The 25,228-nt window shown below is 47.8% G+C and overlaps 1 protein-coding gene across 1 annotated transcript in view; it reads right to left on the reverse strand.

Moving 5' to 3' along the window:
- Positions 1–20,794, reverse strand: part of PGM2L1 (phosphoglucomutase 2 like 1) — a 44,964-nt gene extending 24,170 nt beyond the window's left edge. The window contains exons 1-3 of the mRNA XM_075105512.1: positions 20,688–20,794; positions 20,364–20,591; positions 2,997–3,164 (exon numbers count right to left, since the gene is read on the reverse strand). Of these exons, the coding sequence (XP_074961613.1) occupies positions 2,997–3,164; positions 20,364–20,474 (279 nt within the window). The 5' untranslated portion in view covers positions 20,475–20,591; positions 20,688–20,794. The remainder of the gene's footprint in view (positions 1–2,996; positions 3,165–20,363; positions 20,592–20,687) is intronic.
- Positions 20,795–25,228: the final 4,434 nt, after the last annotated feature.

Raw genomic sequence — 25,228 nt, forward strand, 5'->3', positions numbered from 1 at the left:
AACTTCCTCTGCATTATCAAGATGTTTACTCTGCTTCAAAGAGAAGCAGACTTGTTTAAAGGAACTTCAGTACCCTTAACAATTCCATCACTGGTGACAAACTACTAGGTTTTAAACTATTTTTTTTTCTTAATCTCTTCAGCTCATTCCCACCAGACCAGCAGGGACCACCTGTACCACATCAGTAAGTTTTGTTCATACCATTACAGTATCTGCAGCAGATGAGTTTGGCATACTCAGATCAGCAAGGCTAGAATTAAAGGGAGCATTATTCTAAGGCATGCCTAGTTTAGAGGTCAGAAACCTAAAGAAAACTTTCTGTTAGACCCAAGGCAAAACTGAAGAGAAAAAAAATGGTCAGATACACGCTGGGTTTCAAGCACTACCAATGGGCTCCAACATGCTACTTCTATTCTCTTCAAAGCCTGTATAAGCAGCTGTTGGCATCTAGTTTCACTGCAAAAGTTTGGGCTCCAGTTGTAGAAGCCAGCCATCAGCAGTATGACAAACAGCTTAATAAAGTCCCAGCTCTTCCAAGTTTTAAGCACACCACTTCACCCTGAGCCAACAGAAATTATTTCAGTCGTGTCTGCTGAGGGACTTGTATCAGAGCATTAACCTGCAAAGAGATGACTATTTTAAAATACAGTATTAAATGAGAGGTTTTATAAACCCTTTGTAAATCATGTAGTAAAGCACCTTTTATCACATGCCTGAAGCTCCATTTATAAGAGTCCTTGACAAAGCGGGTAAGATTCAGTAGGTTCATCATAACGAAAACTGTTTATTGATGTTCCAAGTACAGTGGTTACAAATACATCAGTTATTGTATTTTCAGTAGCCAAAACTAGAGGTGGGAACAGATAATATATTGAAGTATATTTCATATGCGCAGTCCAAACCCATTTGTATGTGTTCATAAGGAAAGAAAATAGGGAACATCCATTTTCTGACTCATGCTACTTGCTTTCAAAAGGATTCAACACTTCTCTTTCCTTGCCTCCCACGACCTTCACTGGGGTGAGAGAAAGCTATATTTTACAGATTAAGAACCCAACTGCTTTTTGCTTAAGATTTATCATGATAAAGTATGTGCAAGAATGACTGCTGAAGTCAGGAATGATAGTTTAACAGGACTACAACCCCCAATAAATCAATGTTCAAACTCAGACTCCTCTTCCACGTGCTCAAAGTCTGCATAACATCAGATCAACCTCCCCTGTACTCTGAAGCAGCTTCTTATGAAGTTTAGTTGTGAACATTAGTTATTTAGCCTACTTGTTTGGGGGAAAAAAAATGATAGAGGAACACATCAGCCGAAAAGCACCCTGGTACTGTACAATAAGCAAATTTAAGAACAAATCCAGCATGAGACAGCAATATAGAAAAGGAGCATGGAGCACTTTTGATCAAAAACTGATTCAACATCAGCTGTTCTCCTTCCCAAGGTGTTTATTGAAAAAGTGAGGAAAGAAATGAGACAACAGGGGACCAAGTTCTTTGGGAACATATATATAATCGGCCCTTGAATGAAACAGTGCTTCAAAGAAAAGCAGAGGTGATTAAGCCTAATATTAATCAACAGGTTGATTTATTCGGACAACCAATACACATACAACTCATTAACATTGCTTGAAAGAGAAGCAGGGAGGGAAATGAAGAAGCATGATCATTTTCCAGCCCTCTTTTGGCATGCAAGACCAAAATCAAGAGAGGAAAAAAGGAGGGTAAAAGACTCTGAAGATACAAGTCCAGAAAACTGTATTTTTGGTTGTTCATCAGCTTAAACAGCTAGTCAAACGAACCTAAAACATGGTTCAAGGAAAAGACGTGTCAGAAGCAAGAAGTCTCTGCCACCGGTCTTCCCCACCACAGCACCGATACTGTTCATGGCCCCACGGCAGCCTCCACGCAGCTCCTCAACTCCACGTACCAGCTTCTGTGCCCTTCTAAATGTACATCGAGCGCCACCACCAAGTGGAGCCTAATCTCTGGCAGAGGAGCAGGAAATTAGGACTGAAGCCTCCCTGGCCAAAACTTTAGCCCACACACACACCCATCCCAACAGACCCTTTCCAACAACACTAATAGACAACTACCAAAATGGCAGTCAAGAGCTACATTTAAGTTCCAAGATCTCTGTATCCAAATCAAGAAGTCCACCCCAGAATAATCTACTCCAAACTTCAAAGAACTAGTCCTCAGAAAGATCAACATCTGTTTACAATGTTTTCTTAGAAAGTAATTCAATAATGATATCTCTAACCTAAATCCACAAATATTAAATCATGAATAAACCACAAATCATCAACCTTTCTGATACAAACTGAAACTCTCCAACTGCAAATCTTATGTTACGTGTTGTATCTCAAATGACTTTCTTGCATCTCTACTTGGCACTAAAGTGCCAAGAGCTACAGACAGAGCTACAGTAATGCCAGCGCACTGACCTACAACGGATTGGATAGCTGTAAACACTGTTGTTAACACAACCAGTGTTACTGGAAGGACTCCCCAGAAGCTAAAAAATTTACAGTACAGATGTTCGTCACAGTCAGCCTACATTTGCTTTTTCATCTTATTTCCTGTTCATTTCCTTAGTAAAACCTGCTAATTTTGTATAGCTATTCACAACTTCGGCTGAAAAGGAAAGAAGAGGCTTGTTTGGTTGGGGATGGGTTTGTTTTGGGGGTTTTCGGTTTAATTTTCGCCAAATACTACAAGTTCTTATGACAGCTATTGGTTTCCAGCTTCAGAGCAGTATAATAGACTTTAGCTACTGGCCAAATTCCAGTGGAAGTGATTATATTCTGCCTCCTAGGATGTCCAATTAAACCTGTTCAAGCTACTTTATTTTCTAAACATTTCTTGCTGTCACTCTACTGTCAAATGGCTGCTGCGTTTCACCCTCAGCTTGTATTTCAGTGGTACACTATATGACCCAAACGTTTACTGTGAAACCATTCAGTTGTCTCCTACGCAACTACTGAGCTTACCTGCGTTGACTGGATCACAGTAAGATCATTGATGTAGCAAAAGCCTGCTCCCATAGCAGAGCGAAGGCCAGCAGTCCCAAAGGTCAGCCTGCAGCAGAGACGATCCCGTAACTCTTCATGCTTTCCATTCTGTAACAAGCTTTCAATCTGTTCTTTTGTTTTTTGGTTCTGCAAAAGAAGATTAAGGTCTTCATTTAGTTTTGAAATCAGGATCTGAACTGTATACTTTAAATATGTTTTTAAATAATTCCTAGATCTGCAGTGCAACAAATTCTTCCTATCCTATTAGGTGCCCGTCTGCTCAAACTAGCCGTCACTGTAACTCTCATTTCTATCATATTCTCTTTTCTCTATCATCCTGATTTATAAAAGATTCAAGAGCTCTCGCTGCCATCGATAAGCTGATGTGTTTGCCTACACTTTGCAGCTACATAAAGCCTCTAAGTGAGGAACACAGACTTTAGAACAGGTTTTTCCAAGGCTGGCAACACAAGTTAATTCTCAATCTGTGCTGCTGGAAGACAGACAAAAATCCTAACTTCAAAGCTGTATTTCCTTCTTCCCACCTGCAGGAAACCTCTGTAAAGACATTGCACAGTAAAATAAAGCTGACATTGTAAAACCAAAAATAAAGTTTGCCTGTTCAAGTGACATTGATCGTTAGTGAGGTGGGTACAAGAGCGTCAAAGTCCCCAGTTAACACAAACTCTCATATAAAGGTGGGTATTTCCCTGTCAGAGAATCCCAGCCATTTTTGACACTTCCCCTGCTCAGTATGTACACTTGACATGACCAGGTTGAAAAAAAAAAGTTCTTACTCCTGAAGGTATCACATGTATCATCTTAACAGCCACTTTCACCACCCTCCAAACTTAGATTTTAAACTGTAGTTAGGAGGGTCTCAAGAATCTTGTCAGTAAAACCCAGAGAATTAAGAACAAGTCTCTGCAATTACTTAAAGTTCAGAAAGAATGAATTTTACACACAGTATGTGATACAGCCACTAAAGAATTCTCCAAAGAAGTCACTGGATGTATCTTTATGAGCCAGCATCTTTCTAAAGAGCTAAAGAAGAGAATTCTGCTCCCAAAAGCAGCCCTCACAGCAGTGAAACATGACTTCAACAACACCGAAAGGACATGGACCTGTTGGAGCGGGGCCAGAGGGGGCACAGAAATGCTCCGGGGGCTGGAGCCCCTCTGCTGCGAGGCCGGGCTGGGAGAGCTGGGGTTGTTCAGCCTGGGGAAGAGAAGGCTGCGGGGAGACCTTATTGCGGCCTCCCAGCGCTTAAAGGGAGGCTGTAGGAAGGGTGGGGGTGACCTCTTTAGCAAGGCCTGCTGTGACAGGCCAAGGGGGATGGGTTTACACTAAAAGAGGGAAAATTCAGAATACATATAAGGAAGAAATGTTTTATAATGCAGGTGGTGAGACACAGGCCCAGGTTGCCCCGAGAGGTGGTCGATGCCCCATCCCTGGACACATTCCAGGTGAGGCTGGACGGGGCTCTGAGCGACCTGATCGAGTTGAGGATGTCCCTGCCCATGGCAGGGGGTTGGACTAGGTGAGCTCTAACGGTCCCTTCCCACCCAAACCATTCTGTGATTCTATGATTTATTGTTGGTCTTAGAGAACACAGAGATAGCAGTTGCTTTATGATTTGCTCCCAAACCCAGCAAAATATACACTAACCTACTCACAGGAAACATTTTAAAACCAAATACTATGCAAATCTGTTAATTTTATGTATATCAATTTATTAAGAGTTCTATGGTTGCTATGGAAGAACCAGAGACTTTCTCCCTTTCTGGTGTCATTGTTAGCTGACGGTTACTCCACTTCACTTGCACAGCTTATTGCAACCGAAAGCCCCCTGCAGTTAGGTGCTGATGCCTGGACAGTGCATATCACAGCGGGGACTTGCTTCTCGGCTCCTCTGCCGTTACCTGAAAGAGGCCGTACCAGGTCAGACCAAAGGTTAGTCCAGCACCCTGACAGCAACTAGAAAAATGCATAAGGAATCTGGAGAAAGGTGCAAGGGCGATCTCAGCATTTCCTACGTAGGGAGCTCCTGATCGGCACAGGGTGGGTCCTTGTACCAACAAAAGGGATACAAACGCCAGACAAGTCAGGACAGAGCATTTTTTAAAGTGTTGTCATCCCATGCCTTGCTCATCTAAAACTCTTGACTGAAAGGAATGGCCACCTGACAAGGAAATATTTTGGTTAAATAGAGGAGCAGGGAGGAATTCTTCCCATCTGAAACTCACTCCATTTTAAGCAGAGTCATTGCATTTGCAAAAGAATATAAGTGTTTATCATTTCCAAGTATAGAGAATACAAATTACCATTCCCCTTCAGCTGAGGGAGTGATTATACACATCTCTGAAAGGCTTAATTCAAGTATTTACCTTCAGGCAAGAAATGCTACAGTCCTAGGAATGTTTTAAAGCCAGTGCTATGCAGCACACAGTACGGAACATAGCAGGGTGGGTAACACACAGTGATTATTGAAGTCTTCCTCTGGTCATTCAGTATTTTCCCAAACTTGCATTACTGTCAAAGCTATGAACTTCCAAGTGCACAAAACACACGTGCACACAATTTGCTCTTCATAGTTATTCTGCACCCTCAACTAATACTGAGGCTAGAAAACAATGGGACAAAACAGGGAAACTTTAATATTCATCATCTATGATTAGATAATTAGGTAGTCGTGGTAATACCAGCCACACTGTCCTGGACGTGCCTGGGGAGACCTGGGGAGTAGCGAGAGAAGGCGAGTCTGGTTTGATAAAGAAAGATGACGATAGAATAGCAGTGATGTCTGTCCTTTCACATGTACTAACAGGGAGCCATTCACCTGCAGGATGCTGTCTTGAAAACAGCAGATGAGTTAGTACCCATATTTTATAACGCAAGGTTTTGAAGGCTTTATAAATTCATTTGGTCATCAAGAAACTCAGGCTGTCAACTGACATCCAGTTTGGGCAGGACACTTCACAGCTATAATAAACACAGCGCAGCCCAGCCAGGCCTGCCAACACCACCGAGAGCGTGGAAGGCAATTGGGAGACAGCTGTAAAAAACAATTACTCCAGCTGTATGGCAGTACAGCTTGGGCTGCACAAGCGCTTCTCTAGAACGGTGCTGCTTCAAGCAGGGTCCTAAGGAAGGGTTAAAAAAGGCAAATGGAATCTGAAAGACAAGGATGAAGCACCCCTGACATTTAAAATAGAGGTCAGCCAGCTTCAGCTCCCACACTGCCTGACCAGGCAGCCCCTGCAGCAGAGGGAAACACGCTCTGCGCAGAGGGAGGTTCTTCAGGAGGATTTGAAAAATGCTGGGAGAAGCACAATGGTATGAGCTGCATGAGCCTTCATTAGTGAAAAAATATCCAGTAAAACTTGTTCAAAATCTGAAACTGTTTCCACTGCTTGACAACAGATCTTGAACACTAGCAGGATGAGACACGTGAATTTAAAATAAATTTTAATTTCTTTGTGCCTTAAGCCAAAAAGGCAAGCCATTATTGTTCAGATGGCTCTGCCACCAAAGCAAGCCATTACTCCTAACACAGCTAAAAAAAGGCCTAAAAATAAAACAAAAGCAACAAGGCACAACAAATATTAAATCCCAGATGTGAAAGCTTCTCTTTTAGCTGTTCATAGGCAGTCAACCAGAAAACAAATGATTAATCTGAAGAGAGTCTGAGGCAAGAGTACATGAAAACCTCATTTCACGCTATCATAATTCAATATAGTTTTGCTTTAGAACAAGGTTGTTATATTACACAGCATATTTAATACCTTTTTAGGATACGCTGTATTGCTCGCCTGCAACAACGGAGTAACATGTAGTACATTGCAAAGTTTATGGAGTTTTGCAAAACTGAGGCAATACTTTCCTGAAGCAATAGCGCAAACATTTATTTTACAAATGGATAAACAGGCATTTTTTAGTGAAGCCATATTATTTCCTAGGAACAAAAATAAGCCAGCCAAAATAGTGTCCACATAATGTTTTAATTTGCTCAGGTCACACTCAGCTAAAACCGCTTGCAATCAGAAAAGAAGAAAGGGGGAAGTTACAAGCTAAAGAAGAAAACATCAAAGCTTTCCACGTATGACCTGAAATTCCTGGGGCAACAGGAAGAAGGAATTTTACAAGGCTTGCTATAAATTCAGGTGTGGTGATGATCTGTCTCACACTCTGGGTTATGTATTCAACAGCTTCAGAAGACTGATCTGAAGACAGCTGTCCGTGGCACAATCCTTCCTGCTTTTTGTTGTTTCCTGCTTTTCATTTTCCCTCTGAGTTGGAACTTCAAAGCCTATGGACCAGTTTAGCTTCTTGCAACATACTGCTCAGGTACAAACACTATTTACCATACTAAACTGAGAAATTCAAAAGGCACTGCACTCAGGTGGGGCTAAAAGATAACGACAGCTTCCACTGTTGACACTTAACCCTATTGCAAATTCTCAAAAAACAGTGCAGTTGCTGGTTTGCTTTACAGTTACCAAATAAAGTAACACATCTGAAAGTTTCACCGTAGATCTTACCAAGGTTTGTTTTTCAAAGCTGAATAGTTGTAACGTTAAAACACAGACTTTAACATTAGAAAGTGGGGTTATGAAGAAGAAAGTCTAGCATACCTTTACACAAAGCATATTTTTGGAAGTCATTAGCATCACTGCCCAGTCACTCTCTCCATCAGCACTAACCTTCCTGTCAGGTGAAGCAAGAGGCACTAGGAGGGTATATCAGGTTACTCAAGCTATGCAGCACCCCCTTGTATTTCCAAGTTCCAAGGAACTACCACCAATGCCACCTGCGGATGCAATTACGCGACACTGAGGTGCGAGGCTTACTAGCAGCTTTAAGTACTTCACTGATACATTCAAAAGTAACTAAAACAGATCACTGCTTAGAAACTAAATTTCTCAAGCTTCTGAAACCAAGCAAGGCAGCAGCATGGCATTAGCACCAAACTCAATGAGCTTAGAAACACAAACGCACAACAACTAAAGTGCCCGCTCTTAACCGTTGCCTGGATTAGTATGTCAGCAAGCTCCGTTCATCACAACGCAGAAGCCCAGCATAAGCATTAGAGAAGTTCCTCAGAGATTATCAGCTACAGTGTTTGGATATTATTTTTAATATCCTTAAAAAGAAAACAACGCAAGACTGCCTAAAGCTTCCCATCTTAAGAAGAAATAAACTAGGCTGTTTCATACAAAAATAGTAATTCCTTAATAAAAGCAATGCTCCAAGACGTCCTTGCATCAGCAACGGCTCTAACAAAGCAATTCAAACTCTTCTCATGGATTTAGTGATTTGAGAAGCCCACAGAATTTAGTGTTCTTCTAAAGTCAAGCACTTATGTGGATATCAATGATATGAAAACAGCATTTCTTTTGGTATCCACCAAACATTCTAAGTCCCTGCGCTGCGGGCCAGCAAGATTTTCCGGAAGCGCAGCTGAAGCCCTCCTGGACAGTGGAGCAGCACAGTGGGTACAGGTCGGCGTAGGGACCCCAGCCACCATGCCAACAAGTGCAGCATCACTGTTGGAGGCACCAAGGGTGGGAGACAGGTCCTTCAAGTCCAGAGGGGCCAACCTCCCAAAGACAAGGAGGGCAGGGAAGAGGGCAGCACTGGGGATGGAGGTGAGACGCCCCCCACAGACCCACATCCTCTGAGCACACAGGGATGGGGGGCGACCTCTGCTGCCAGCAAAACAGCTTTCCCCACATCTGAGAAGCAGCCACCACACCGTAGGGCCCCATCCCTCACAGCCACATGCATGCACGCAGATATATGTATAGACACACGTCAGGAGGCAGGACAAGGATGCAATCAAGAAGCAGCACATGCTGCTCCTCCTGCTCCAGGTGTAGAAGGGGTCCTGGCCACTGCCAGCAGCATGCAAGGAGGCGGCAGATAAGGTGACAGCAGCCAGGGCTGTGGAAGGAGGCTCACACTACCTGAATGTACACTGTTGAGGCCAGAAAGGCACAGGGAAGGAAAGAGGTGCCTCTGGCTGGTGACTGTGCCAGAGCTGGGTTTCTGACTGTGTCTTTCCCCTTGGTCCAGCAGGGAGAGCGTAAGCAGGAGAAATAGCACCAGTTCCCCCAGTCTCACCTCCCAAGGCAAGCACTCTGGCCTCCAGCAATCTTGGAGCCCCTCCGCTGAACCTGCCCCAGATTGTCAATCCCTATCTTGTACTGGGGGGCCCAAAACCAGACATGGTACCTGAATGCGGGCTAACAAGTGCCGAGCAAAGGGAGATAATTCTTTCCCCACGATGGCCCAGGATGCTGTTGACCGCCTCCGCTGTCAGGCGAGGCTGCTGGCTCCTGTTCAGCGTGCTGCCTACAGAGGCTCCCAGGGCCTTTTCAGAGCCAAGCCCCAGCTTGCCCTGCCCCAGGGGGTTCCTCTTTCTCAGGGGCAGCCTGTCCTCTCCGACTTTAACTTAACGTCCCTGCTGGTCCCTTCGTCTGGACTGTCTACTTCCACCTGAATGGCAGCTCTGCCCTCAGCTGTCTACTTCCCAAGCTGGCAGCACCTACAAACATGATGCAAGCACCCTCAGAGACACTAATTTACCATTTTAAGATGCAAATTTGTGAAGCTTTCTTAATGTTTAAATAGCTTTGAGGCTTGCCATTTGATACTTGGGAAGCAAAGAGCAACCAGAGGTCAGGCAATGTTTTCCTATCCCATTTCAAGAGGACTCTACCAAGTGCAGTCAGGGAGCCCTCTCACTCTCACAGGGAACGGGGTTTTCATTACAAACAAGCTGGGAGGAGGGAGGAGACCCTCAGAACCTCCCCTGCAGTACTTCAGATTCACTGTCACAAAGAAATGGAAACAACAAAACATTTGAGCCAGAGGCAGGCAGGCAGGCAGCACAGGTGAGAGTCTGAACATAGTTCTGCACTTACCTGAGTACCAGAAAAAAAAAAGGAAAAAAAAGGCATTATTTTTCATACAAAATTATTACACTAACCTGCCATCTCTAGAAAGCTAGTAATACTTCCTCACAATAAGGGGTTTTTGTTTTTGTTTTTTTTTTTTTTTTTTTTACAAGTTACCTGCGTTGTAACAAGTTAACTGCGTTTAGTTCTGTCATGAACTTTATATAACCTATATTAGTGGTCCTGTGGAGTTAAATTTTAAAGCAGTTATAATGGCTTTTAAGAAGAGGGAAGGGGAAGAGCCTGCTGGGGATGCGAGATATACTTTAAACAACTACTTATAAACCTACTTATAAAAATTTACTGCCAGAATCAGATGTGGGGCAGAACCGTGGGGTCATATCCTGCAGCAGTCTAATCTAGCAGTTGAGTCTCTGCAACATCAACAATATTAAGAAAGGTTTGAGGTTTTATTAAACAAAAAATTAGATTCTCTGCTAAATTCAGTGTTATGCTTCTTCACCCTCAGCTTTCTGCGTACTGCACAGTTGCCTACTGAGAGAGAATCACACTTTTTTTGTAGCTCATCAGGATACATAATCTGAAACACCTGGAGAATTAGAGTACAAGGGCATTAGCTGAGTATTTTTTACTGGTTCTTTCACCCCCAGTCATGTTAACAATGTGTATTAGTGCCAGAGTTGGGTTTCAAAGCTAATATCCTGTCAACAGAAGTGGCAGTTTACAACTCTCATAGCAATCATTTTTTCTCTTGCACACACTCTTTGCCTGGAAGAAGGGAGGGTGAGGGGGAAAAGGTCTCAAATTTGCTTAGAATTCAGCAAATTTGACAGCTGCAAGTTAAGTGCATCAAGCTTTGCCAGCCAGTCTTTGGTTTTTAATCAGCAATTGTTTTAAGCTTTTTTTCAAGTAAAATCAGGGCCAGTCTCTAAGACCCAAACACACCAAAGTATCTGTTGGTAGGACCTCCTAACGAAGAGAAACACAGCACGGGCTGTGGCACAGCTAATCATCTTATATACGCAACTTAAGACTAGCAGTGGCACCTGCATCAAGTTCTCATTTACAATTTCTCTTAGAAATTGTAGGTTCTCACTTCCTCTTGTTAAGTAAAAAATGTTTGTTTTCTAGTCAGCAACCACACCAACATTTTTACATGAAAATCAGTTGGGTAACTGCAGGCAAGCAGTCTCTTGGGGTAGTTACTGCAGTGGGAGGGAAAGGCAACAGTAGAGCAAATGCAGCCTCTACATATGGCTGTCGGTACCGTACTAGAGAGGTAGGAGGTTCCCTACAGAACATCCCTGTCTCTGCCAACCCTCTGGGGGTACATTTACATTGTGGTTTTGTCTTGCCCTAGTTTGTTCCCAAATCCTGCTCCCTCAGCAAGCCACAACACCTCCGTAACAGTTGGCTGCTTCTGCTGGGAGCCTCTAAGAGCAGAGGAAGGCAGGTTGAAAGAACATTTTAGGTACAGTCTACATCCATTCTGCCTGTCTGGAGTGAACTGAGGGCTAGTTTTGCTCCATGCACCCAAACCAGTCCTCCAGTGCTGTCTCCAAAGGTCCTCCCCGATACGTCATACATCAACCCATGTCCACAGGACTCAAGTCTTCGCACTACCAAAACCATCACCTCACCAGCACTTTGAACCAACAAGAGCAACGAGCTCCTGTGGCATGGAGGCCACATGCACCATACAAGATGGGTCTCAACCAAGCACCACTCAGCATTCATAGCGCCCATCCACCTCAGAGGGTAGGAGGCCACAAACAGCGCAACTAGAGCCACAGTGCACTGACAGCCACACGCTGACATGCTACTTCCCTCCGAGAGGGAGAGGCACGTCGTGCTGTCTTAGCATTCCTGAAAAAACCTGGAAACCTGTATCTGCAAGGAAGTGTTGTAAAAAGCTCCAAACTAGCAACTCTCTGCTTAGCGACCCACAGTCACGTTTCAGAAAGCCCAGAAAACAAAAGCCCAAATGCTAATGGCAAGCGGAGCAGCAAACAAAGTACAGCTTGAAGTCCTTTAATTAACTCTGTGGCTCAGGAAGAGGTCACAGGCAAAGCAGGCCACATTGCTGCGTTGTTCAACAATTCAAACCAGTTCACAGCACACAGATTTCACGTGGTTCTCTGCTCTTCCTGAGGGTCATGGTAAGATTGCATCTAGTAAACAAGAGAACATCTTTCTGTTGGCATTCATTTTACTACTTCTATTTTTGTAGAAGATTTTGCAGAGTTTATATTAAAAAGTTCAAGTAGACTTCTGTTTCACAGAACAGGACCTTCAGAGGTCATCTTTTCCAGCCCTCCTGCTCAAGCCAGTTGCCCCAGACCCTGACTAGACAGCTACTGAATATCCCCAAGGACAGAGACTTCACCACTGTCCTGGGCAGCCTGTGCCAGTGCTCGGTCACCCTCATGGTAAAAAAGGTGTTTCCTGGTGTTCCTGGAGAGTACCTCCTGTGTTTGAGTTTGTGCCCATTTCTTCTGGTCCTGTCAGTTAAAGAGGATGTAATACTTTTGCAGTGAAGCAAGGAGGTGGAAGCTAATTTATGTATTTTGTTCCAGTGTCTAACTCAGGTGCATAGCACAGGACAGTCCCTGGCAAAAATCTCTGGTTCATGTCAGGGAGAGGAAGATGCGAGTCCTGTGGTTCACACTGACATGTCCTCAGCAACTCATGGATGCAGGGTTTGGCACTGGACATGGCTTTAATCTCAAACATGCGAACTAATACCTCCAATCAACTTGACAAGCATTTTTCTTCCAGAATTTAGCCTTCAAACCCACAAATCTCAGCAGCACGAGTCTTTAAAACTGGGCAGTACACAGGACCTGTTGCTTTTAATTTTATTTTAACCTTTGCTCATCTGCTGTTCTTTAAATTGCTGCTATAGATACTTAGTTTCCCTCCCCAGCATTATCAGTTGTTACTATTGTTTTATTAATATTTCTTTCTTATTATTTGAATGTTCCATGTCACAGTGATGTGGCAGCCCTGCTGACGTCACAGGGGCACTGGTGACACAGCCAGCCCCAGATGGGCACGCCACGGGCTGCGCCACACAGGGGAGGGCAGAGTGGCTGTTCCCCCTTTGCTGCTTCCTTCCTACTAGCAATGCAGTGTCATGTGGTGGCCCATGTCACTGCAGGGTGGGTGGCACAGTTGGCCTAGGAGGGGCATCTCCTGGCCATTGGAGACATGGGATGGGCAGCCTTGGCAGGAGGCTGGGAGCGCCCCAGGCAGGGGAGGTCTGAGGTGATGGAAGGTGACTGCTTAATTGTCAATTCTCCCCTCTTTGGCAGCTGCAGCCCCAGGTACGGGCATAACGAGACCAGAGCCTCTGCTATTCAGGGTGTGCTGCACCTTTCTACAAGAACATTGATCTAAGGGTAAGGAAACACACACAGCCCCAGTCTGTACTGACCTACAGGCAGCTGGAAGCTCCCCACAGCTGAGGGCAAAAAGATCTCTGCACCACCCACCATCTCCGAACCCTGTCATGACCCTACACATAGCTGGAAGCTCCCCACAGCTGAAGGCAAAGGCAGCACCGCACCACCAAACACCTTCTCCATAAGTCATCATGGGTCTACAGGCAGCTGGAAGTTCCCCACAGCCGCACATAGGGATCTCTGCACCACCGACCACCTCTGTATTCCACCACCTCCATACTCCCTCATCACCTTACAGGTAGCTAGAGACTCCCCACAGCCACAGCCAAACATATCCTCCCCACCACCCTCCACCTCTCTACCCATAACCCTACTGGCAGCTAGAGAATCCCCACAGCCATGAACAGAGTAGCCTCCCCACCACCCACCTGAAGTACAAAAAGTTCCTCAAAATAAAGTTTCCAGTTCGTGAGCCCATTGTCTGGGTCTTCCAGTTTGTGCTGTCTTTTTTGGTAAGTTTTTGGGGTTGTTCCTTGCTCTCTTTGTTTCTCTATTTTTATGCATCTTTAAATACATGTGTGTATATATATGCATGTGACATGCATACATAACATATTAGATATATAAAATGTACCTATGGATCAATCTGAGAGCTGCACAGAGGAACCTGGGTGGGTGGAAGGCACTAGGGCTGTGTGCTGCAGGGCTCCCCGGCTTCACAGCCCAGCAGACAAGTCACCTCTTTTCTGTATTGGGCCAATATAATCAAGAAAAAAAAAAAACCCTTACCTAACTGCTTTTTTTTTCCCCAGTCATTTCCGCATGTCTCATTAAATAAACTGGATTGAAACTTATTGTAGTAATGCTTTATAGTTCACTGCTGCTGGAGGAGGGAGTTACCTTCCCAGACAGCTCCCACTAACTTGCTGGCCCCTTTCATGTGTCAGGGAAAGCATTTAGGCAGCTGCAGTGAGTCTGATCAATAATAAATCCACTCCCTTCCCCTCCACCACCCTGGATCCATTCCCTAAATATTGTGCCAGCTCAGGCAGGTAGGGAGGGGAAGTACAGCAATGAGGACAGGGCATGCTACCTTCTTTCTGCAATTCTCTCCTTGTGATCTGATGCAGAATAAAAACCATCCATTTCTAAGAACATTTTAAAATCATTAGAGCACTCAAATATGTTTAGACCAGCAGTTAAAAAAAATAAACACACACAAAGGAAGCTACATGATACAGAATACTTACATTTATGGACTCAGAAGTACCTAATACAGGGGAGTTCCAAATTATACATAGCAAGTCTTAATGCTGAAATCTTATTTCTGGTGTCTGACAGTCAGAGCGCGTCAACGCAGAACAGCAATACCCTTTTCCACCTTCATGACACCACCCAGCAATATAGCTTATTTGTCAATACAGACAGTAATGCCATGAAGCTTCAAGACTATCCTGATGGACTTCATCTAGTTTAACATCTTAGGATGGGCACTAAAGCACAGTACCTGTGCTATTTCAGAGCTTCCCCCATCTCACTGAGTCGTTTACGCACTCTCTGCAGTCTTGGTTGTACCAAGATGTGTTTAGTGCCCCCGGCTACCCAGATCAACTATCTGAATAAATCACTATTTTATCTCCCATGTTTTAGAGCGTGCAATGCATACATGTAATTTTGAAGACTTATCTTCTTGTTTGTGGCCAATTCTTACACTTTATTTTTGCATTTTTATTTTTTAAAAAAAATCACTTAAGATTTTAATAAGAAAAAATACTGCAAATTGAATGACAGAGGCAGGCTATTTGTGTCTAATTACCAAGCCCATTTCCTCTTGAAACACATTGTAAAAGCCAAAAAATTAAAAGAATTAACACTCAGGGGCACTCCAAAAAAACCCAAACCAACCAAGCCACCTTGTTAGCAAGTAGGAAGTTATCCATGCTCCATCCATGCGCTGACAATGAGCCCACAAATTAGTACACTAAGATGAGAGTACAGTGACAGGGGCCTGCACATGCAGCTCCTAGAAAATTAATTTAAGTTTTTCCCCCATGTGTTGTTCTAATAGTGCCTTTGTAATAACCACAAACCATCCCCTTCTCCCAGGCACGCTCCACCATAGCCCAGGAACAGTTTGTGTACAAACACAAAATCCCAGAATGGCGAGGCTTGGAAGGGCCCTCTGGAGCTCATCCCATCCCACCCCCTGCTGGAGCAGGCACACCCAGAGCAGGGGCACAGGGCCGCGTCCAGGCGGGGGGTGAATGTCTCCAGGGAAGGGACCCCACAGCCTCTCTGGGCAGCCTGTGCCCCTGCTCTGGCACCCGCACAGCAAAGGGGTTTCTCCTCATGTTCAGGTGGAACTTCCCATGTTCCAGCTTGTGCCCGTTGCCCCTTGGCCTGGCGTTGGGCACCACTGAAAAGAGCCCGGCCCCATCACCCTGACACCCACCCTTCAGATATTTATAAGCACTGATGAGATCCCCCTCAGGCTTTTCTTCTCCAGGCTGAACAAGCCCAGGTCTCTCAGCCTTTCCTCACAAGGGAGATGCTCCAGCCCCTGATCCCCTTGGCAGCTCTGCACTGGCCTTGCTTGAGCAGTTCCCTGCCCTTCTTGAACTGGGGGGCCCAGAACTGGACACAGCCCTCCAGATGTGGCCTCACTGGGGCAGAGCAGAGGGGGAGGAAAACCTCCCTCGCCCTGCTGGCCACACGCCTTTCCATGCCCCCCAGGGCATCGCTGGCCCCCTTGGCCCCGAGGGCCCGGTGCTGGCTCAGGGTCACCTCGCTGCCCCCCAGCACTGCCAGGGCCTTCTCAACAAAGCTGCTTTCCAGTAGGTCACCCCCAAACTGTATTGGTGCAGGTGAGGTGTACTCCTACATCTCTTCCCTGAAGACAGGCAAAACTAAGCTACATGGAACATGCCCAAGGACCAGGATTCTTGTCAGCTGTCCTCCAGGGCTAATTAATAAAACTCAAGCTGTTTGCTGCTGGTTAAGTGTCATTTTTACAGTGTGAGGACTTAGTGAGGGAATGCAAGAGGGTACCCATTATCAACTCTGACTTGTAAGCAAAGCTGTGAATCTTTCTTTGGGACCAGATTTTTCATTAAGTAGATCAGGATCTTAATCATACTGTTCTCTCCCACCAGCTGCTGACCCCCAGCCTTACACTGAAACCCTCTCTGCCACATCCAACAATTGCTTAGCTACTGTACCGAACACGCCTCATTTTTGTGCCACTCTGTGTGTGGCACATTCTTCTCACTCTCTCAAGCCATCTAAGACAAGCACATAGTCATAACTACAACCAAGGGCCGAAATTCTAACACTTGCTCTAAAGAGAAGCAGTTTTCTTTGAGACAACTGCTCTGACACAGCTTTCTACACAAGCCAGATCCTTTAGGAGACCCAAGGCAGATGTGAAAGTACAATAGGAAAGAGTGGATGAAGAGAAATTAAAGAGAGAAAGTATAGAACAATGACTAATTGTTCACATAGTTTACTGATGAGGACCGCACAAAAGGGGGGTACCTTGTGCCTCCAAGCAGGTCTCAAAGGAAAATGTAAACACACAGCAATCAAGAAGAGAGAACGGGAAAGGAGAGAGATGCAGTTAGTGAGCTTCCTTTAAGCCAGTTGCTAGAAGCATTAATGAAGATGCATACCAGTGAGGGAGAGAAGGAAAGCAGAAAGATCATTGTATGGTCAGGTTTCCTCCACCCACCCACCCCCAGTCCATAATCAGTTATGGTTTTAGAAGAGGTTAGCACATATAGCCAAATCGGAATGGATGAAGAGCACAGCTCTGAGAATTAATTACAGCAAGTAATTTTCAATTAAGTTAGAGGACAAAAGCTCCCCGCAGCTAAATACAGCTGTGAATGGAGTACATAGATTTTTCCTTAATCAGAGGCAGCCAAAGCCCCTACAGCCAAGGAAACTGGGGGCGGGGAAGGGGCGAGACAGAGACAACTCCATGCCAAGTCCTTTGGTACGCAGCAAGCCTATAGAGACCTCATTTCCTAGGTTTGTGGTGACATGGGCATGGGACAAATAATCCCTCCTCATGCCTCACTTGCTGGTTTCTCCTCGTCTTCCACAACACCTTCACCTCTTTTGTTCATATCCCCTACAGAACAACTGCAAATGCTTCTGAAGCAGGCACACCCCAGCCCTGCAGCCCCCACTCCTGCAGGAGCACCAAGTCCTCCTTCTCCAGGCAGTATCGAATTTTCAATATTCACAGGAGCTCTCTTTGAAATTTCTCCAAGCAAGAAGTTCAAACAGTCGCGTAGGAAATGTCACAACGATCACCTAGGGAACTAAGGGTAAACAGGTACAATGAAAACGACACTTCAGTTTGTGCTTTTGTTTAATTTCAGCCTTAAAAGGAGCTAGAGAAACAGTAACATTTCACTATTGCTGGTTTTCACAGAATCCCAGACTGGTGGGGGTTGGAAGGGCCCTCTGGAGCCCATCCCGTCCCACCCCTGCTGGAGCAGGCACACCCAGAGCAGGGGCACAGGGCCGGGTCCAGGCGGGGGGTGAATGTCTCCAGGGAAGGGACCTCACAGCCTCTCTGGGCAGCCTGTGCCCCTGCTCTGGCACCCGCACAGCAAAGGGGTTTCTCCTCATGTTCAGGTGGAACTTCCCATGTTCCAGCTTGTGCCCATGGCCCCTTGGCCTGGCGTTGGGCACCACTGAAAAGAGCCCGGCCCCATCACCCTGACATCCGCCCTTCAGATATTTATAAGCACTGATGAGATCCCCCCTCAGGCTTTTCTTCTCCAGGCTGAACAAGCCCAGGTCTCTCAGCCTTTCCTCACAAGGGAGATGCTCCAGCCCCTGATCCCCTTGGCAGCTCTGCACTGGCCTCGCTCCAGCAGTTCCCTGCCCTTCTTGAACTGGGGGGCCCAGAACTGGACACAGTACCTCAACCAAGGGGAAATCCTCCTTTGTCCAGAGTTTCTCTCTCACCTCTGGGGGCTGGGATGCCTGAGGGCCAGCCTTAGCAGTAAAGACCAAAGCAAAGAAGGCATTCAGTAACTTGCCTTCTCTGCGTCCTGCCTCACCTCGGCCAGCAGCAGGCCCACAGTTTCCTCAGTCTTTCTTTTACTACTGAGGTACTTGAAGAAGCCCTTCTTGTTGTCCTGGACATCCCTCGCCAGATTTAATTCCAAGTGGGCCTTGGCCTTCCTCGTCACATCTCTGCATACCCTGACAACGTTCCTATATCCCTCCCAAGTGGCCAGTCCCCTTTCCCACATCCTGTAAGCCTCCTTTGTCCATTTGAGCTTCTCTGGAAGCTCTTTGCTCATCCCTGCGGGTCTCCTGGCTCCTTTGCTTGACTTCTTCCTCCCAGGGATGCACCGATCTTGAGCCTGGAGGAAGTGGTCCTTAAATACTGTCCATCTCTCTTGGACCCCCCTGCCTTCTAGAGCCCCAACCCATGGGGTTCCCCCAAGCAGGTCTTTGAGGAGGCCAAACTTGGCTCTCCTGAAGGCCAGGGCTGTAATCCTGCTTGTCGCCCTGCTTCTACCACGCAGGATCCTGAACTCCACCATCTCCCGGTTGCTGCAGCCAAGGCTGCCCCAACCCCCACAGCCTCAGCCAGACCTTCCCTGTTTGTTGGTACAAGGCCAGCAGCACATCTCGCCTCATTGGCTCCCCCACCACCTGCATCAAAAAGTTATCCCTGATGCTCTGAAGGAATCAAAGTATTTTCACTCAGTAACCTCGATGCTCTGCAGGTATCAAAGTGATTTTACCCAGTAACCTTAACATTAAAAAGTTCTACTTCAGACAGCTTTACAAGAAGCATATTAATCTCTTAAAAAAAAAAAAAAAAAAAGCATTTCAATACAGTAACTGGAAGTTATAAAAAACCTACTGGAGTTCAATCTGGGTTAGCAAATGTGTTATCAGGAAAGCTATTTCCCTTTTCCACTCCCTCCCTCATGCCATCATTCCCCGATGTTTTCACAACAGCAGCTCTGAGCGCAGAAGGCGCAGATGGCAAGTGTTAATTCCTGCAAAAATGAAAGAAGAGAGCCTATTTCCAAGCAGCAGAAAGCTCATCTAAGAGCCGTCACGCAGAGTTTACTTGTAGCCCTCCTGCTTTCATCCCGACAGGACGAAACTGAAGGGGAAACAGTATAAACACATTCACAATCACAGTCAAGTAAAAAGAAGAAAAAAAAGTAGAAGGAAGCCACATACAGAAACCTAAGCCACTGGTGCACTGGTAGTTTACCCTCATCCCTCTCCAAGATATTTTTTAAAGCACAGGCCATGATGTTTGGACAAATGAGATGAAAAAAAACAAGTAACCCCTTCAACAATGAGTTAAGTAAAATAACCTCCAACACCATATTATTATAGGCCCAGATTTGCTTTTATGGTTTAATGAGAACTAACCAACCCTGCAGTTCTCTTGACACCCTGTTGGAGCTGAAAGGGAAAGGAGTGTGCCAGAATGCAGACCTCTGGAACCTCTCTTTCCTGGGGAGGGTGTTAAATTCAGGAAGCTAAGGAAAGCAAAATTATGCCATTCGACACTAACTGCATTTTAAGCCATTAAAATCCTTCCTTAAACCCGATTTCACAAGACGCGTGCTTCTGTCTGAATGCAGGAGCGGTAGCAACACGAAGCAGGTGCCGTACTCCATGTGCCAGCAAGATGACATCATACCATCCCTTCACCAGGTACAGGCCCCAGATGGCCACACGCCTCACCTCTCCCAGGTTAAAAACGTCTCAGTTACAGCCTGCCAAGACCCAGACAGTTATTTTTCGGGGGATACCCACCACAACAAGGCTACCCCCGATCTCAGGGGAAAGGGAATCAAGGGAATGCGGAGGGCCTCGGGGAGGGAGAAGGGACCAAACGCCACCCCTCGCACCAAGTGGGATGGGAAGGAGAGGGCGTACGTGACGGGACCGGTGACAAAACAACCCCGGCAGGGCGGAGGAGCCCCCGCCGAGGGGCGGGAGGGGTGTTCCCGCCGCCACACACCCACCTTGTCCCAGCTCAGCCACTGCCACACCGCCTTGTCGAGCTGCGCGTCGCCGGTGCTGCGAGCGACGAGCACGTTGGAGTTCACGTCCCCGGGAGCTCCGCACTCGCCCATGTCGCCGCCTGCGGAGGGTGGCGGGTGGAAGGAAAGGGCGAGGGGGGGGCGGCGGGAGTGGGAACGGAGGTGACGGCTTCTTCACTCCGCGACGCCGGCCGCGACACCGCGCATCGCCTGAGAGAGGGGAAGAAGGAAAGGAGGTGGGACGGTGCCCCAGCGCTCGGGGGAGGCAGGGAGCACGCGATACTCCTTTCGGCCGCCGCTATTTACCTCAGCAAAACGGTCGTAACGGCGAATAACGGCGAGTAACGGCGATCGCCTCCTCAGCCGGCAACGGTCGGGGCGCGCGCCCGCCCCCGCCAGCAGCCCCTCCCCGCGCGCGCCCAAGCCCCGCCCACCTCCGCAGCTCGACAACAACCGAGGCCCCGCCCCCGCGCCGCGGCGCCGCCAATCAGGCCTCGCTCACACCCCACAGGAGGGACACGGCGGGGAGGGGAGAGGGAAGGAAGGTGGTCGCAATGCGTGACGGGAAGTGTAGTCCGGGAGCCCCGGCGGGCCGCGGAGGTGAGGGGCTGGAGGGCGCGGAGAAACTACAACTCCCGGCAGGCGTCGCGGCGCGCCCCGCTCGGCTCAGGGTGAGGGGGAGCTGACAGGGCTGAGGGCGCGGCGGCTCTGTCTCCCCTCCGCCGGCCCCGCTCAGGGGGCTCGGCCTCGCCCGCCGCACATCCTCTCCGGTAGCAGCATCTCTCCCTCAGGAGCCCCGGCTCCGTCCTCCCCGGGGATCGGGAGGTGGTACTGGCCCCGCGGGCCTTCGGTGTCACGCAGCGCTTGGCCCTCAGGAGGCCTGAGCGGGGTGACGGTGGAGGCGGAGAGGGCTGGGCGGAGACTCCGTGCTTTTGCTTGATGCGAACAAAAATGTACAGTATACATCTTGCGGCCTCGCTAAAGGGGTGCTCTCTGCCTCCTGGGAGAGAGCATTAAATGCCCTGAGCTGGGAGGGACCCACAAGGACCATCGAGCCCAGCTCCCGTCCCTGCACAGGACACCCCAAATTCACACCAGGTCTCTGAGGGCCTTGGCCAAGTGCTTCTGGAATATCGCCAGGCTGGTGCCCTGATGCCTCCCTGGGGAGCCTGTTCCAGGGCTCCACCACCCTCGGGGGGAAGAACCTTCTCCTAATGCCCAGCCTAACCCTCCCCTGGCACATCTCCCTGCCATTCCCTCGGGGCCTGGCGTTGGGCACCAGAGAGCAGAGACCAGCCCTGCCCCTCCTCCTGCCCTCGGGAGGGAGCTGCAGAGCGCCATGGGGCTGCCCTCGGCCTCCTCTGCTCCAGCTGAACAAACCCAGGGACTCCAGCCGCCCCTCGTACGGTTTCCCCTCTAAACCCTTCCCCAGCTCCGTGGCGGGGAATCCTTCTCCCACTCTCCAGCAGCTTTATACCCTCCATGTCCTGCGGCGCCCAATGCTGCCCACAGCACTCGGGGTGAGGCCGCCCCAGCGCGGGGCAGAGCGGGACAATCCCCCCCTCGCCCGGCTGCGATGCAGGGCTCGGTGCCCCCCAGGGCACGGCTGGCCCTCTGGGCTGCCAGGGCACGCTGGGGGCTCATGTTCAACTTGCCGTCAGCCAGAGCCCCCAGGTCCCTCTGCGGAGCTGCTCCCCAGCCCCTCGTGCCCCCATCTGTCTGTGCAGCCAGGGCTGCCGCGCCCCAGGTGTAAAACCAAAAAATATGAGGAAAAACTAAAAACCTCCCTGGTTGTGCCCTTCCTTCAGCCTCCGAGGCACTCTTTGCGCTGCTGAGTGCATTATCTGTTCCCCCTGAAAGGATAATGGAAACGGCGCTACGCCGGGGGATGACCTCATTGTTCAGAAGCATTTCTAGACAGGCTTCAGCAGCAATTAAATTGCCATTAGGAGGAAAATCGTAACTCCCATCTCCCCTTCCCAGGCTGCATCAGCTCTAATTGAATTGCCTGTCCCCAAGCAAAAGGCCGTGGTGGTGACCACATCCCGCAGCACATCCTCATCCCACAGAGCATCCTTATCCTTGCAGAGCATCCTCATCCTCGCAGAGGTTGCCATAGTGATAGCAGGCACTGCAGAGGGATTTGAGGCTTTGGGAAGATGGGCGGAGGGCAGTGGGACTGCTGCCTGGGAGACGTTGCATGTGACGGGAGGTATGAAAAGGCGGGTTTGTGAGCGGCACAGGCTCCTGGGGGAGGTGGAAAGAGGGTCTGAGAAGAGAGGAATATGCAATGGGGGATGAGAAAGACGTGGGGAGGTGTTTTGTGATACCCGAGCAGCACAGCAAAGGATGTTGTTGAAAACTGTGTATATAGAAGGGAACGATCCACTGTATGAAAGCTTAGAAATTTCAGTTTAACATCCCTCCCCTTCGAAACTCTCGAGTCAGTGTCCCGACAGGACCTCTTTCTTGGCTGTGGAGACAAACAAATCCTCCAGTCCAGAGGTCTGTCTCGCTGTGGGGACCTGAACCTTTAAATTGGTCTAATACAGTAAATTACTGCCAGAAGTCAACAGACGATAAAGATAATAAGAGGGAAATAAGGTAACATAAGTCTTCCGTTATCACTAAAGGACTCTCCTAAGGTTGTTTCTGGTATAGGAGGAGAAGAGTCTGGACACTGGTAAAGTTACAGTGAGGAAATCAGACACAATAGATTAATCCAGCAGCAAGTGGGGTACTCTGTCTCTGGATGGATTTGGGAGATCCGTCCCTTGGTACTGATGCTCGGAGAAGCAGTGGGCCTGCGAGGCAGTAGGAGAGGGCCCTACAAGCAGAGCTGCCATGCCGTGAGCCTCGCAGGACCACACGCCAGAGGTGACCCTGCCAGCCCAACCCGAGAGCAGGACTACGCAGCTCCATGCTTCCACCAGCTCTGGCTTCACCCTGTGGGCTTCTGTACCCAATGCCTCCACGTTGTTTCCTCTCCTGTTCTTATTTTTTCTCTTTCTGCCACGTCTCCACATAAAGAGGTGGCATCTGTAGCCGCGCTGATGCTGTCCTGAGCCCAGCAGTCTTATTAAAACCATGTCCCAAACAGCCAGATGCTGGCCCATTTCTCCAGATCTCAGAATAACTGACGAGGGTGGCTCCTGCGGTGAATTTGCACCTGAGAGTCAGCATGAGGCGCAGCACCTGCTTCTTATACCTTTGCTGCTCTTTTCTCCTCCTTTCTCAAGGAAAGAAGACCAGAGCCCAGCATAACAGGAACTTCAGCCCATAAAGCCTTTGTTTTCCCCCAAAAACAGAACAATGGCCATGTTAAATACCTCTACAAAGCCTGCTAAACGGCAGTGTTTCTTACAAAAACCCTGTACCTATTTGGGAAGGCAGTAAGAGAAGTTGTGAAAATGAAATTTTGTACCTCAAATGCTTCAATTCTTGCCTCCTTTTTTTTTTTCCTGTGTACTTAATGAAAGCTTGAACTTATTCGGAACGGTGACTTTATCGTCAGAGCTGGCAGGCTCTTTCCGCACGTGAAACCTTGAACCTCATTAAGTGGTTTCACGCAGGACAGTGGCAGCCATGCCCACACCCTGCGTTATCAGTGCTCAGGTGCCCAGCCATGATTAAAAGCAGGATTTTCTCTTCAGATACCTATATAGGAGAATTATCATTCCCTCAGACTCACCATGTTCCTCCGTGATTATTTCCCTGAAGAACAGATAAAACAGCCTCATAGAAGATTAAAGTCTCCGCCTTTACCTTTTACCAGGAATAACGACAGCGTGGAGGGTTTTAAACTTCTCAGGACCTTGCCAAAACATTCTGAAGTCAGAGAGTGACGATGTGGCTTCCAAATATTTCCCTGTGAGAGGACTTTGGTGAGCTAGCTCCGAGGCACGACAGCGCACGTAGCCCATGCCATGCAGCCCGAGCAGCTCCAGAGCAGGGCAATCATGTAAAAAGATTATAGGTGATATGGCTTAGATCGCGCTTATGGAGATTTGTTGTGTTTGCTTGGAGAAAACACTGACCTCACGGGAGTTGACAACTAAGCCCAATGTATTTGAGGGTTAATCAGCCACCAGAAGAATTTTTAAAGCTGATTATATTGCTACAGGGAGGATAAACTGAGTCCCATCTGCTTTCGTGCTGCCACGGAGAGCAAGAGAGAAGAAGCCAGCACGCTGCGCTGTGCTGGGGCCCAGCACATCACGGCTCCCCCGGGCCTTTGGGGTGATTGTGGAGCCTCCCTGCACTCACTGGCCATGCATGCTGCCAGCAGAAATCTCTCTTTTCATCTATTACTAATGACAAAATTTGCAGTTGTTATGGAGGAAAGCCAGAAAATAGGAAATTAATGTGCAAGCCAACAAAAGCCAACATTTCTAAGTCTTCACCCTCATGTATCATTTCGCCTAATTGAGGCACAGCATGCTCAGACCAAACTGAGCAACAGCAAACAGTCTGGGGGCTAAAATGTGGGAGAGACCACATTGCCAGCGATGAATATGAGCCAGGCTGGGAGGAGAAGGGCTGACAGGCTGCTGACAGCCGCCAGCTCGTGTGCTGGGAGCTGCCAGGGCCAGCGGGGACCGTGGCAGGGCTCAGCTGCGGGGAATGGCTTCTTCCTAGCCAAAATGAGCGTGTGCATCCACATATGCATATGCATGACTGCGTACACACATCGCTCCTGCTTTCAGGGAAAAGCCCTGCTTTCTGTGCCGTGTTATAAAACCCAGAGTTCCCACATGTAGCATAATTGCAACCCTGAAATGGCAGGTAACTGTCTGTGCCCCCTAAATGAGGGTTTTCTTGTGACATAAATGAGATCATCTAAGGTA

This window comes from Phalacrocorax aristotelis, chromosome 1 (genome assembly GCF_949628215.1).
Source record: "Phalacrocorax aristotelis chromosome 1, bGulAri2.1, whole genome shotgun sequence".
NCBI lineage: Eukaryota > Metazoa > Chordata > Aves > Suliformes > Phalacrocoracidae > Phalacrocorax > Phalacrocorax aristotelis.